Consider the following 15089-nt stretch of genomic DNA (forward strand, 5'->3'; position numbering starts at 1 on the left):
AAGAAGCAGAAGTATCATATACTTTACCCACTTGCTGCAAGAATGAAACACACAAAAGTTCAAAGACATTAAGAGTATCTATTAATGTCTGATGAATATAATTCTTCTCACGAAGTGCTTGTATCATAGGGGCAAGTGTCATTTTAAACTCTAATGAGATTCCTCTTTTAGTCACCTTTGTGGGAGTTGTAATATCACAGGGAAAAAAATAGCACAATAGTAGGTGTAGCAGGGTATAGTATAGTAACATATATTAAGCATATCTGAAGAGACTGCTGGATACCAAACACCACCAGAGAAAGGGAAAAGAAGAATAAGAAGAATAAGATGAATTAAAAAAAGAAAAAAAAATAGGCCATGAAATGAATGAAAGTAAACTCTTGGAAATTTAAAACTTAAGTGTGAAAAAGACTGCAAAGAGTATCTTATAAGTGAAAAAGTATAAAGAACACTTCACTATTCATATATATACACATTTAATGATTTATATCATCACCATCCCAATTAATCCTCAATCTTCTAAGGGAGATAAAATCAACCCTATTTTATGCAAAGAAAAATTAGGTATGTGTTTTGCTTAAGGAAGTGACAGTAAGAATTTAAAGAGAGGTTTTCTAACTATAAATTCACTGCTCTTTCTCAGTAAAAGGGCCATCTTAAGGGGGGAAAAAAAAGGGATGCAAGAAAACATAGGTCTTTTAAAAGCTAATGCTTAAATTACAGAACTGATACAGAAAGGAGCTAACTGGTTAATAATTAAGAGAAGGAAGTATACAGAAGTTATGACTTACTCATGGAGTCCACCTTATCTCTGTTTGATTTGCCTTGCGGAAATTTTTCAGCTTTCAGTGCCTGAAATTTGTGCCTTGCCCACTGTGTGAGATGGTCAAGCATGGAGAACACAGTCTGTGTACTGAGCTGACACAGATCAGATGCACTGTCTTGGGTACTTATGGTATGCTGATCGTCATGCTTTAGAACTGCCATAATTTCTGCATAAACCTAAGAAGGACCATTTTATGGTAAATAATATGTCTGCATAATATCATTTTACTATTACCTGACATATGACTAACCATTTTAAGGTAATAATTTTCAAAAGAAAAAAATCCATCATAGATTAATAATAAATCATTTTTCTCATCTATAATTAAGCCAATAAAATGTTTCCCTGAAAAGAAAATATACTGTAAAAGAGTCACGAGAGTAAATATAAAAATATTTAAAAATTCTTCTAGATTATTCAATAAATGATCACGAAACTACTTGTTAACTAGTAGAAAATAAAACTTTAAACAATACCTCACAGTATCTGTAAAAATCAATTTCAGAGTAATTGAAGGGCATGTAAAAACAAAAGGATCAAAAAAAATGTAGGAAAATATGTTCATGACATTGGCTAAGAGAAGGCATCACATAAAAGGTTTAAATTAAAAAGTTATAAAAGATTTATAAATTTGGAATTTATATTTAAAATTTCTGCATGGCAAAAGATATAAACAATGTTTAAAAAGAAAACCACTAACTGGAAAAATTTCTGTGAGATATGACTGGCACAAACTGGTATCCAGAATACATATCAAACTCCCACCAATTATTTAAAAAGGACACACACATACACAACCACAAATAGGTAAAGGATATGAACTAAGCATTATACAACTCTTTGATAAATAAAAGTATAAAAAAAGGATTTTGTAAGCGTTTTCATATGTACTTACATATTATAGCATACCTTGATCTACATTTCCTACTAATATGTAGCCTTTTTAATACTAATTACATTGCATAAATGTTTAGACAAACAGAAACCAAATAAAATGATATTTCTTACCTCCTGCTGATCTTCTTGATTACAACCCAACAAAACATACACTAGAATATGTGGAAGAAGATAGATGGTCACCTTGAAATCATGCTTCATCATAATGCTACAGCAGGTGAAGATTTTACTGGCAAGATCATGCCGCACCTATAAACTCCAATGGTTTAGAGAGAGTAAGTAGTTTTATTCATTTTATTCTTTTGATTAATGCCAAAAAACAACATGTGAGCTAATTTAACATTGCAGAGTGGGTATTCTATGGAGAAAGGCACTCAAAGCGGGGAGGATTTCAGATCACCATCCCTCTGGTCAAGTGCCTGAACTGCTGAGACCCCTACAGGCAATGTAGCTACCTGGGCTGCCAACTATCTCAGCAAAAATGGTCTTTTCCCCTTACAGTTCATTTTAAAATGAATCACGTTTTGTTACAGATTAACTTCCCTAAATACAGTATATTTTACTTAGCTAACATTAAATTTAGTATATTTATTCCTTGAGCATATAGATGAGGAAAGTAACCAGAAGGTATTCTCTGGGCCAGCACATTAAGTACAAGATCACATTTTTCTTAAGTAATAAACAGTGATTAACTATAGGAAAGAAAATGAAAGAAATAAAAAAATTAAATTACTTGGCGTTAGAGTCAAATTTTATTGGTATAATCTAACCTTCAATTTACCAACATTACTGTTCTCTTATAAAAGTTTAAAGGTTTTTTCTTCTTCAAATACAAATCCTTCACTTAAAAAAAAAAACAAACTAAACTACAACTAAATAAAATATTCCATAGCTGAAAGTAATTAAAGAGTATTAATTTAATATTTCACATATTATATTTTCAGTATGTTCATTAAAAAATGAGAGACACTTTCTTGAAATTACCAGGTACAAATTATTATAATAATATTTTAAAACACTAATAGAAATATGAATTAAAAACAAAAGTTGTGAAATTTAAATATGCCTTAAACATTCTGGGTGAACACAGGGTATCTTTTTGTCTGTCAGGTATGTAAAAATTTCATATTAGGAGAACGTCAGAAATATACCTCTATTTTTCCATGAAATTTCATTTTTAAAAAACCTCTACTTTGGGAGATTAACCAAGATGGCGGAGTAGAAGGAGGTGCTCTCACTCCCTCTTGCGAAAGCACCAGAATCACAACTGGCTGCTGGACAATCATCGACAGGAAGACACTGGACTTCACCAAGGAGGATACCCCACATCCAAGGACAGAGGAGAAGCCACAGTGAGACGGTAGGAGGGGCGCAATCAGAGTAAAATCAAATCCCATAACTGCTGGGTGGGTAACTCACAGACTGGCAAACACTTATACCACAGAAGTCCACCCACTGGAGTGAAGGTTCTGAGCCCCACGTCAGGCTTCCCAACCTGGGGGTCTGGCAACGGGAGGAGGAATTCATAGAATCAGACTTTGAAGCCTAGTGGGAATTGATTGCAGGACTTCGACAGGAGTCGGGGAAACAGAGACCCCACTTTTGGAGGGCGCACACGGAATAGTGTGCGCATCGGGACCCGGGGGAAGGAGCAGTGACCCTGGGGGAGACCGAACCAGACCGATCTGCTAGTGCTGGAGGGTCTACTGCAGAGGCTGGGGCTGGCTCTGTTTCACCGTGGGGACAAGGACACTAGCAGTGGAGGTTCTGGGAAGTACTCCTTGGCGTGAGCCCTCCCAGAGTCTGCCATTAGCCCCACCAAAGAGCCCAGGTAGGCTCCAGTGTTGGGTTGCCTCAGGCCAAACAACCAACAGGGAGGGAACCCAGCCCCACCCATCAACAGTCAAGTGGATTAAAGTTTTACGGAGCTCTGACCGCCACAGCAACAGTCAGCTCTACCCACCACCAGAGCCTCTTAGATAGCCTCAACCACCAGAGAGCAGACAGCAGAAGCAAGAAAAACTACAATCCTGCAGCCTGTGGAACAAAAACCACATTTACAGAAAGACAGACAAGATGAAAAGGCAGAGGGCTATATACCAGATGAAGGAACAAGAAAAAACCCCAGAAAAACAACTAAATGAAGTGGAGATAGGCAACCTTCCAGAAAAAGAATTCAGAATAATGATAGTGAAGATGATCCAGGACCTCGGAATAAGAATGGAGGCAAAGATTGAGAAGATGCAAGAAATGATTAACAAAGACCTAGAAGAATTAAAGAACAAACAGAGATGACCAATACAATAACTGAAATGAAAACTACACTAGAAGGAATCAATAGCACAATAACTGAGGCAGAAGAACGGATAAGTGACTTGGAAGACAGAATGGTGGAATTCACTGCTGCGGAACAGACTAAAGAAAAAAGAATGAAAAGAAATGAAGACACCCTAAGAGACCTCTGGGACAACATTAAACTCAACAACATTCGCATTATAGGGGTCCCAAAAGGAGAAGAGAGAGAGAAAGGACCCGAGAAAATATTTGAAGAGATTATAGTCGAAAACTTCCCTAACATGGGAAAGGAAATAGCCACCCAAGTCCAGGAAGCGCAGAGAGTCCCATACAGGATAAACCCAAGGAGAAACACGCCGAGACACATAGTAATCAAAGTGGCAAAAATTAAAGACAAAGAAAAATTATTGAAAGCAGCAAGGGAAAAACAACAAATAACATACAAGGGAACTCCCATAAGGTTAACAGCTGATTTCTCAGCAGAAACTCTGCAAGCCAGAAGGGAGTGGCATGATATACTTAAAGTGATGAAAGGGAAGAACCTACAACCAAGATTACTCTACCCGGCAAGGATCTCATTTAGATTTGATGGAGAAATCAAAAGCTTTACAGACAAGCAAAAGCTAAGAGAATTCAGCACCACCAAACCAGCTCTACAACAAATGCTAAAGGAACTTCTCTAAGTGGGAAACACAAGAGAAGAAAAGGACCTACAAAAACAAACCCAAAACAATTAAGAAAATGGTCATAGGAACATACATATCGATAATTACCTTAAACATAAATGGATTAAATGCTCCAACCAAAAGACACAGGCTTGCTGAATGGATACAAAAACAAGACCCATATATATGCTGTCTACAAGAGAACCACTTTAGACCTAGGGACACATACAGACTGAAAGTGAGGGATGGAAAAAGATATTCCATGCAAATGGAAATCAAAAGAAAGCTGGAGTAGCTATACTCATATCAGATAAAATAGACTTTAAAATAAAGAATGTTACAAGAGACAAGGAAGGACACTACATAATGATCAAGGGATCAATCCAAGAAGAAGATATAACAATTATAAATATATATGCACCCAACATAGGAGCACTTCAATACATAAGGCAACTGCTAACAGCTATTAAAAGTGGAAATTGACAGTAACACAGTAATAGTGGGGGACTTTAACACCTCACTTACACCAATGGACAGATCATCCAAAATGAAATAAATAAGGAAACACAAGCTTTAAATGACACAATAGACCAGATAGATTTAATTGATATTTATAGGACATTCCATCCAAAAACAGCAGATTACACGTTCTTCTCAAGTGTGCACGGAACATTCTCCAGGATAGATCACATCTTGGGTCACAAATCAAGCCTCAGTAAATTTAAGAAAATTGAAATCATATCAAGCATCTTTTCTGACCACAACGCTATGAGATTAGAAATGAATTACAGGGAAAAAAATGTAAAAAACACAAACACATGGAGGCTAAACAATATGTTACTAAATAACCAAGAGATCACTGAAGACATCAAAGAGGAAATCAAAACATACCTAGAGACAAATGACAATGAAAACACGATGACCCAAAACCTATGGGATGCAGCAAAAGCAGTTCTAAGAGGGAAGTTTATAGCAATACAATCCTACCTAAAGAAACAAGAAAAATCTCAAGTAAACAATCTAACCTTACACCTAAAGAAACTAGAGAAAGAAGAACAAACAAAACCCAAAGTTAGCAGAAGGAAAAAAATCATAACGATCAGAGCAGAAATAAATGAAATAGAAACAAAGAAAACAATAGCAAAGATCAATAAAACTAAAAGCTGGTTCTTTGAGAAGATAAACAAAATTGATAAGCCATTAGCCAGACTTATCAAGAAAAAGAGGGAGTGGACTCAATAAAATTAGAAATGAAAAAGGAGAAGTTACAACAGACACTGCAGAAGTACAAAGCATCCTAAGAGACTACTACAAGCAACTTTATGCCAATAAAATGGACAACCTGGAAGAAATGGACAAATTCTTTGAAAGGTATAACCTTCCAAGACTGAACCAGGAAGAAACAGAAAATATGAACAGACCAATCACAAGTAATGAAATTGAAACTGTGATTAAAAATCTTCCAACAAACAAAAGTCCAGGACCAGATGGCTTCACAGGTGAATTCTATCAAACATTTAGAGAAGAGCTAACACTTATCCTTCTCAAACTCTTCCAAAAAATTGCAGAGGAAGGAACACTCCCAAACTCATTCTATGAGGTCACCATCACCCTGATACCAAAACCAGACAAAGACACTATAAAAAAAGAAAATTACAGACCAATATCACTCATGAATATACATGAAAAAATCCTCAACAAAATACTGGCAAACAGAATCCAACAACACATTAAAAGGATCATACACCATGATCAAGTGGGATTTATCCCAGGGATGCAAGGATTCTTCAATATACGCAAATCAATCAATGTGATACACCATGTTAACAAATTGAAGAATAAAAACCATATGATCATCTCAATAGATGCAGAGACAGCTTTTGACAAAATTCAACACCCATTTATGGTAAAAACTCTCCAGAAAGTGGGCATAGAGGGAACCTACCTCAACATAATAAAGGCCATATATGACAAACCCACAGCAAACATCATTCTCAATGGTGAAAAACTGAAAGCATTTCCTCTAAGATCAGGAACGAGACAAGGATGTCCACTCTCACCACTATTATTCAACATAGTTCTGGAAGTCCTAGCCACAGCAATCAGAGAAGAAAAAGAAATAAAAGGAATACAAATTGGAAAAGAAGAAGTAAAACTGTCACTGTTTGCAGATGACATGATACTATACATAGAGAATCCTAAAACTGCCACCAGAAAACTGCTAGAGCTAATTAATGAATATGGTAAAGGTCCAGGATACAAAATTAATGCACAGAAATCTCTTGCGTTCCTATACACTAATGATGAAAAATCTGAAAGAGAAATTATGGAAACACTTCCATTTACCATTGCAACAAAAAGAATAAAATACCTAGGAATAAACCTACCTAGGGAGACAAAAGACCTGTATGCAGAAAACTATAAGACACTGATGAAAGAAATTAAAGATGATACCAACAACTGGAGAGATATACCATGTTCTTGGATTGGAAGAATCAACATTGTGAAAATGACTATACTACCCAAAGCAATCTACAGATTCAATGCAATCCCTATCAAATTACCAATGGCATTTTTTACGGAGCTAGAACAAATCATCTTAAAATTTGTATGGAGACACAAAAGACCCTGAATAGCCAAAGCAGTCTTGAGGGAAAAAAACGGAGCTGGAGGAATCAGACTCCCTGACTTCAGGCTATACTACAAAGCTACAGTAATCAAGACAATATGGTACTGGCACAAAAACAGAAACATAGATCAATGGAACAAGATAGAAAGCCCAGAGATTAACCCACGCACCTATGGTCAACTAATCTATGACAAAGGAGGCAAAGATATACAATGGAGAAAAGACAGTCTCTTCAATAAGTGGTGCTGGGAAAACTGGACAGCTACATGTAAAAGAATGAAATTAGAACACTCCTTAACACCATATACAAAAATAAACTCAAAATGGATTAGAGAACTAAATGTAATACTAGACACTATAAAACTCTTAGAGGAAAATATAGGAAGAACACTCTTTGACATAAATCACAGCAAGATCTTTTTTGATCCCCCTCCTAGAGTAATGGAAATAAAAACAAAAATAAACAAATGGGACCTAATGAAACTTCAAAGCTTTTGCACAGCAAAGGAAACCATAAACAAGACGAAAAGACAACCCTCAGAATGGGAGAAAATATTTGCAAATGAATCAACGGACAAAGGATTAATCTCCAAAATATATAAACAGCTCATTCAGCTCAATATTAAAGAAACAAACACCCCAATCCAAAAATGGGCAGAAGACCTAAATAGACATTTCTCCAAAGAAGACATACAGACGGCCACGAAGCACATGAAAAGATGCTCAACATCACTAATTATTAGAGAAATGCAAATCAAAACTACAATGAGGTATCACCTCACACCAGTTAGAATGGGCATCCTCAGAAAATCTACAAACAACAAATGCTGGAGAGGGTGTGGAGAAAAGGGAAACCTCTTGCACTGTTGGTGGGAATGTAAATTGATACAGTCACTATGGAGAACAATATGGAGGTTCCTTAAAAAACTAAAAATAGAATTACCATATGACCCAGCAATCCCACTACTGGGCAAATACCCAGAGAAAACTGTAATTCAAAAAGACACATGCACCCGAATGTTCATTGCAGCACTATTTACAATAGCCAGGTCATGGAAGCAACGTAAATGCCCATCAACAGACGAATGGATAAAGAAGTTGTGGTACATATATACAATGGAATATTACTCAGCCATAAAAAGGAACGAAAGTGAGTCATTTGTTGAGATGTGGATGGATCTAGAGACTGTCATACAGAGTGAAGTAAGTCAGAAAGAGAAAAACAAATATCGTATAGTAACGCATGTATGTGGAACTTAGAAAAAGGGTACAGATGAGCCGGTTTGCAGGGCAGAAGTTGAGACACAGATGTAGAGAACAGACATATGGACACCAAGGGGGGAAAACTGCGGTGGGGTGGGGATGGTGGTGTGCTGAATTGGGCGATTGGGATTGACATGTATACACTGATGTGTATAAAATTGATGACTAATAAGAACCTGCAGTATAAAAAAACAAACAAACAAAACAACTAATACTAAACTTTCATTGGGTTATTTGTATGGAAATATGTTAATATAAATGTTTCAGACATTACATGAAATTTCTAAAAATCTTATATGTTCTGGTATAATGTTATAAGTCATAATCCTAGTTATTACTTTAAAATGTATATCTCAGAAATAACTAATTTTCTTGTCAACTGCATTATTATGAACTTTCATCAAATCTTTAACCGTGGTCATTTTTAAGTCTTTTGTCATTTACAGACAGTTCTGGGTGTACTCTGATGCTTTTGCAAATATGTTCCTATAAAAGGGTTTCATCTTCAAGAAATTCATGGAAAAGACTCTGACAAGTACAGGTTTCTGGTAACTGACTGTACTGCTGAACTGAATGAATAAGCATTTTCAGAACTCTAATGAAAAACTGATGAACTCATAAAAGTGCTAACAAAAGATCAAGATGAAAAAAAAATTAATTACATGGGACTGAGTGAACTGATGAGGATGAGTATAATTTTTGTGACTTTCTGTTTGAATTTAAAAAAAAAAAATCCCACAAGGACTCAGAGGCAAAGAATATACAAATCAATTTTCACTGCAAAGTAAAGGAGCTGCTACAGTGGAGGACTACTGGACTGAATGTCAATATTATGACATAGTATGAGTGTGTTTCATGTTTGGTAATTGCAATCATTGTTGCTTTTGTTGTGGTCATCCATGTACAATGCTTGATGTCAGTCTATTTATCTCTTGTAAAAATAAAATACAGTGTGTGTGTGTGAAAAAAAAAACAAAAAGAAAAACCTCTACTTTTATTTTGGAGGAAGTTCAGATAATGTATCCTCTTTCAGAAGTAGCCACTAAGGGATAATATTATCTTTTTATTACCTAAGAAATCTTTTTATTATGTAAAAAAGTCTGATAAAGCATTTATATCCTTTTAAACAGTATTATTTTACAACCTAAAATGAACAGACATAATATAATAGACATTTTACAAACACATGAAGAACATAGTAATTTGCTTGATAAAACAACTACCTTGTTACTCAGAAACTGTTACTAGTAACAACAGAGAAATTGTTACTCTCTAGTAGTAAACATTTTCTACGAAAACTTCTATATCAGCACAAATATTATAATTCCTACTGTGTGTACTATGCATTCAGATAGATGCTCTCGTTTCCTTTACAATTTCTGTTCAGTCAAATTCTGAACAGAGTTCTTACCTTTGTTATAAGATAACCTGCCCAAGATGCTGACCATTCTGCAAAGTTATTACCTAATTTACTTAAGTAAATTGGCTTCTTTACTCCAGACCAATCTGTTGACTTCTGAGAACTCTTATATCTGTAATTTAAAAAATTGTTTATTAAAAAAAAAAAAAAATATATATATATATATATATCCATCTGTTTAGAACTTTAGTAAAGAAAGCATAAGAAACTACATCAACTCTTTCACTGACTACCCCACTACTGCCTTGCCTTTACTGAAATCTGGCTAAAGACACTACTTTCCCTAAAGCCTTCTTAATGGCAGGGCGGTAGGTCATTCATGCACACCCCAAGTACTTCAAAGGATTTAAGTCTGCTTCCTCCCTTCCTCAATGCTCCTTTCAGATCCTTCCAACCCCATCATTGTACAAGAAAGATCTGTTCCTTTGAGGTTCAAGCCACCCAGGTATATATACTATTCTCTACTCCTCATTATGGGCATCTACCAAACCCACTGATTACCAAACTCACTGATAAATTTAGTAAATTGCTCTGCATTTTCTTTCTTCACCAAGTCTTATCATCCTGAGTGACTTCAATGTCTGGCTGAACCATCTAGTCAAACTGAAAACTTCTCAATGACTTTCCCCTCTATTTCTTTATCGGGACTCCCTTGCCAATACAGAGAAACTTCTTCACTTCCAAAATGTACTATTTAGACCGCACTTTATGGCCAGTTTCCCAAAGTTCCAGTTCTTTTGCTCAGTTACTCTGACACATCTGTTCTCTCACTGAGATCTTCTGTCCCTTGACTCTGCTAAACTCTCCTGATCTATAATACCCTCCTTTCATTACCTCTCTCCCTAGCCAGCTTGGTCTCCATGGTACTTCACTTCAAGTACTCTCTTGGTAATATCCTGTACGCACCCCACTGCCACATTTTCTTTACCAGCAGTACCCATCCACCAAGCTCCCAACCTTGGATCAGTCTAAATGCCTGCCTTCACTGAAATACCTAGGCCACTGCATTGATAGAGGAAAAATCACTAAATTGCTTATGAGATTAGTACTACTACATATCTTAGTCTTCAACCTCAATGGACCTCTACGCTGCCCAGAAATCCTTTTAAGTTTTCCTTATCAGCTCTCTCTTCTCTTTTCCACAGTGGTTATTTCAAATCATCACCACTCTCCTTACATCACCTATAACAACTCCATTGCCACTTTCAGCCAATAATCTCATCTCCTATACTTCTTACTTCATGGAAAAAAAAAAAAGAAGAAACCATTAACACAATCCCACAACTAAATCTGTAAAATCTGCTAAGTTCCATCCATTATTTTATCTTCCCCTATTACAGAGAAAGAGATTTCACTTCCTCTAATCTAATCTTCCATTAGATATATGGCTACCATTTTGGATGCCCCTCGGGGTCCTTATTATATCAATTACCACTTCTCTCTTCCATAATTTCAACATGATCCTTTCTATTTGCTCCTCAGTGTTAACACTTAAACATGCTCAAACAGGTCTCATCTTACACGTGTACAGCAATATTTTGAGGTGAGTGGGTTCCTTTTTAATCACCAATGCAAGGTTAGGAAATGACAAATATAATTAATGCCCTATACTCAAGGTTCTCAGCAAACATTATGTATTTTACTGTATCACAAATTGCTAAAAACTGAAAAATCCAATAATCTCTCAGTTAACCATCACTATTTTGAATCTTCATGAATTCTCTAGATGATTTTACCAAGTTTTATGGTGAACTTAGTTAGAAAACTACTGATATTGGGGTACAAGTCAGGTTCTATCAAGACACATCCTGATATTTTCTCCTAAAATTATTTCTGTGGCAATTTTGAACTGTAGTTGATCTAACTAGTTCTAAAAATCAAATCTCCCAAACATAGCCATCCCTTTGATCTAGGTTTAGTGACTGCATATAAACAGCCCAAGTGAAAGAAGAAAAATTAAAGGAGAGTATAGGAATATAACATTAAAGCAGCAAAAACAAGGATATGGTAGGAAGTCTTTTATTTCTCCTAGGCCCTGTGGAGAAAATATCAAGCAGTCCAAGCTATAAAACTGCCCTACTGGCTAACCTGGTATCTTGGTGTTTCATACAAAAGTGAGTCAATTCCATTAATATTGCTCTCTATTGACTTCTTACATTTATGAGGTGGTGATTTCAATGAGCAGATTCCAGCTAGATAAATCTAACTTCTACCATTGAGGGACCATCTGAGAGGTTCCTTCAAACTCCCAGATATAAAAGTAGAAGGATCATAAGAATTCTCATTGCTTTGCTAAGATCACTCTTATAAATGACCACTTAAATATTCTTCTTATGAAAGAACAAGAAGTTGGCAGAAAATGTTCGCTTCTTACGAAATACTACATTGAATAACAAGTGGGCAGAAATGCTGGCTTCTACTTCACATGAAGTAGGGAATAGCCACACTACCCCTTCCAAAAAAAGCAAAATTCAACAAGCTGACATTGAATAAGCATTTATTATTGAGTCTAAGTCAAATGTCAGGCACTCTGCTAGGTACTTTTTAACATTATCTTCTCTATTCCTAACAATCATATAACGTAAGTAAAGCTATCCACATTTTCAAGATGAAAAAAACTGAGACTTGGAAATATTAAGTAAATTGCCCAAGATTTTAGAGTGAGCAAATGCAGTCAAGATTCAAATTTGGGTCTACATGACTCTAAAAGCCATAAACTTTCCACAAGATCACAGAAACTCTTAAGCATCTATATGTGCTATAAAATATAGATAAAGAAATGGAGAAGTATGGAGTCCTCAAAAAAGAAAAAACAAGCATTTATTTTATATCTTTAAACAATGCTCTTCATAAGAAATAAAATGATGTTTAAAAGGTTTCTAAACATTAAAGGGTATCTAGCAAATAAGTATGCATACTTAAGGGCTTTTATAAAGAATTTTACTACATGTCTACTAAGGTTCAAAAACTAAATTTATGCAAGGTCACATACCCAATAAGCTTGTGACTTAGACTACCTAAAATTAAAGTTTCTAACTAAAAATTATTTATGGCCTTCAATCAGTCCTAACAAAGTTATTAAAATGGGGAGGCAAAAAGGTAGAAAATACTTTTTTTAAAAGTAGAAGGAGAAAATATTTTCATGAGGAGAAATTGGTAGGGCTAAAAATCTCTAATCTCTAATTGGGATTACTAAAGGCTTTGGGACTAACTTTAAATTCTTAAATTTCTGTGTTAATTAGACCTATCAAAAGTTTCAACTCATATTCAATTTAAAGTAGATTTTTCAAAGTACTACTGACAGTTGAATTAAAAAAAAAAATCAATCCTTTCAGCTTCAATGAATTTGTCTCAATACTTAAAGTTACAGAATTTAAACAATGAGCAGACTATACTTCTCATTTTGACAATATTATAAGCATAAATCTTAGTGCAAAATACATATTAGAACATACTAAAAATACTTTTAATGCTAAAAAGTTATATCAAAAATAACATTTAGTTTATAAAGTTAAAAACAATTTTATGAAAATAGTTTTAATGAGTCTACAGACCTAGTATTTAGATGAGGTTCCAGTATTTCCCGAACATGCTCGGGAAATCTCCTCCACAATTGGTGACCTGGGCCATCAGTCTGCATCTCTCTACAGTCATAAATAGAAAGTAACTCCTACAAATACATATTTTACAGTTGTAAATCGTCAATGAAACAGATAAACCTTTACATCCATCAACATTCTACACATTACAGCCATAAAAATACATAGAAAAATACATACAATGATAAAATTTTGGAGTTGTCTCAATGCTTCAAACCATTTAGGTGACTTACTCAAGGTCACAAAGCTGTGGTAATATTTGAACATGCAATTTGTGTGCTGTACATAACATGTATTGAAACAAATGACTAAGCTATTTGGAGGAAAAAAATTGGAATTTTCTATATTTGCAGAACTTTTAGAATTTGACCTTTTCTGAATTTTAATGAACGTAACTACAAATCCAAAATAGTTCAAAAATTCAAGATATCTCAAATTCTATATATAAAGTACTGATCTTAAAATTCTGAAAATAAGATGCAAATGTTAAAGACCAATTTACTATTCAAGTCCATCAATGAAATGGTTATATTTTACTTTCCTGAAAATAAAACAAGTGGGATTTTATAAAGAAAAAAAAAAATCTTTGTCTCCCAATATCAATCTTTAAAACAAGACAAATATGTTAGGGTATTATATCTTCCATCATCTACTATTCTTTCTTTCTAATTTCACTGAAAAGGACCACATGCAATAGATGTATTCCTAATAATTGTAAAGTATAAATACTGTCTAATAGAATATGTACTTTATACTTAGCATTTTTTAATAAAAGTAAGGAAGTTTATGAAAGTTCAAATACAGAAGTATTCAAAACATTTTCATTTAACTTTAAAATGTTATTAAAATTTTGTTTGAAGCCAGCTTTTTCTGATGTTTGCAAAGTCACTCTGGCTACAGAAGTCCTCATAATCAACCTCCAATAACAGACTTAGTAAATCAGCAATCCTCTAACTTTTTGGTCTTGGGACCATTTATACTTTTAATGTTAGGGGAGGGGAATTAGATAAAGGCAGTAAAAGGTACAAACTTCCACTTATAAATAAATACTAGGGATGTATTGCAGAACATGATAAATATAATTAACACTGCTATATGTTATATATGAAAGTTGTTAAGAGAATAAATCACAAGAGTTCTAATCACAAGGAAAAATATCTTTTTTAAAATTTAATTTTGTATCCATATGAGATAATGGATGTTCACTAAACTTATTGCAATAATCATTTCACGATGTATGTAAGTCAAATCATTATGCTGCACATCTTAAACTTATACAGCGCTGTATGTCAATTATATCTCAATAAAATTGTAAGAAAAAACAAAACACACTAATATACTTACAGTTGTAGATCTTGCTTCATATTTCACTGAGAAAACAAGCAATCACAAGAGATCTCCACAACTTCCATGCTAATATCTCCCCAGCCTGGCAATATCAGTATCAGTGCTTATATGCTCTGCTTTCTTTTTTGTTACTACAGATGAATTGGTT

At 34.6% G+C, this 15089-nt stretch overlaps 1 protein-coding gene across 3 annotated transcripts in view; it reads right to left on the bottom strand.

Annotated features, from left to right (window-relative positions):
* ATR (ATR serine/threonine kinase) overlaps window positions 1-15089 on the bottom strand; it is a 106853-nt gene that overhangs the window by 44702 nt on the left and 47062 nt on the right. For all 3 annotated transcript variants that reach the window (XM_057545798.1, XM_007188080.2, XM_057545799.1), the window contains exons 24-27: window positions 13550-13665; window positions 9987-10107; window positions 1835-1972; window positions 792-1002 (exon numbers count right to left, since the gene is read on the bottom strand). In XM_057545798.1, the coding sequence (XP_057401781.1) occupies window positions 792-1002; window positions 1835-1972; window positions 9987-10107; window positions 13550-13665 (586 nt within the window). The remainder of the gene's footprint in view (window positions 1-791; window positions 1003-1834; window positions 1973-9986; window positions 10108-13549; window positions 13666-15089) is intronic.

The sequence above is a fragment of the Balaenoptera acutorostrata genome, chromosome 4 (assembly GCF_949987535.1).
Source record: "Balaenoptera acutorostrata chromosome 4, mBalAcu1.1, whole genome shotgun sequence".
NCBI lineage: Eukaryota > Metazoa > Chordata > Mammalia > Artiodactyla > Balaenopteridae > Balaenoptera > Balaenoptera acutorostrata.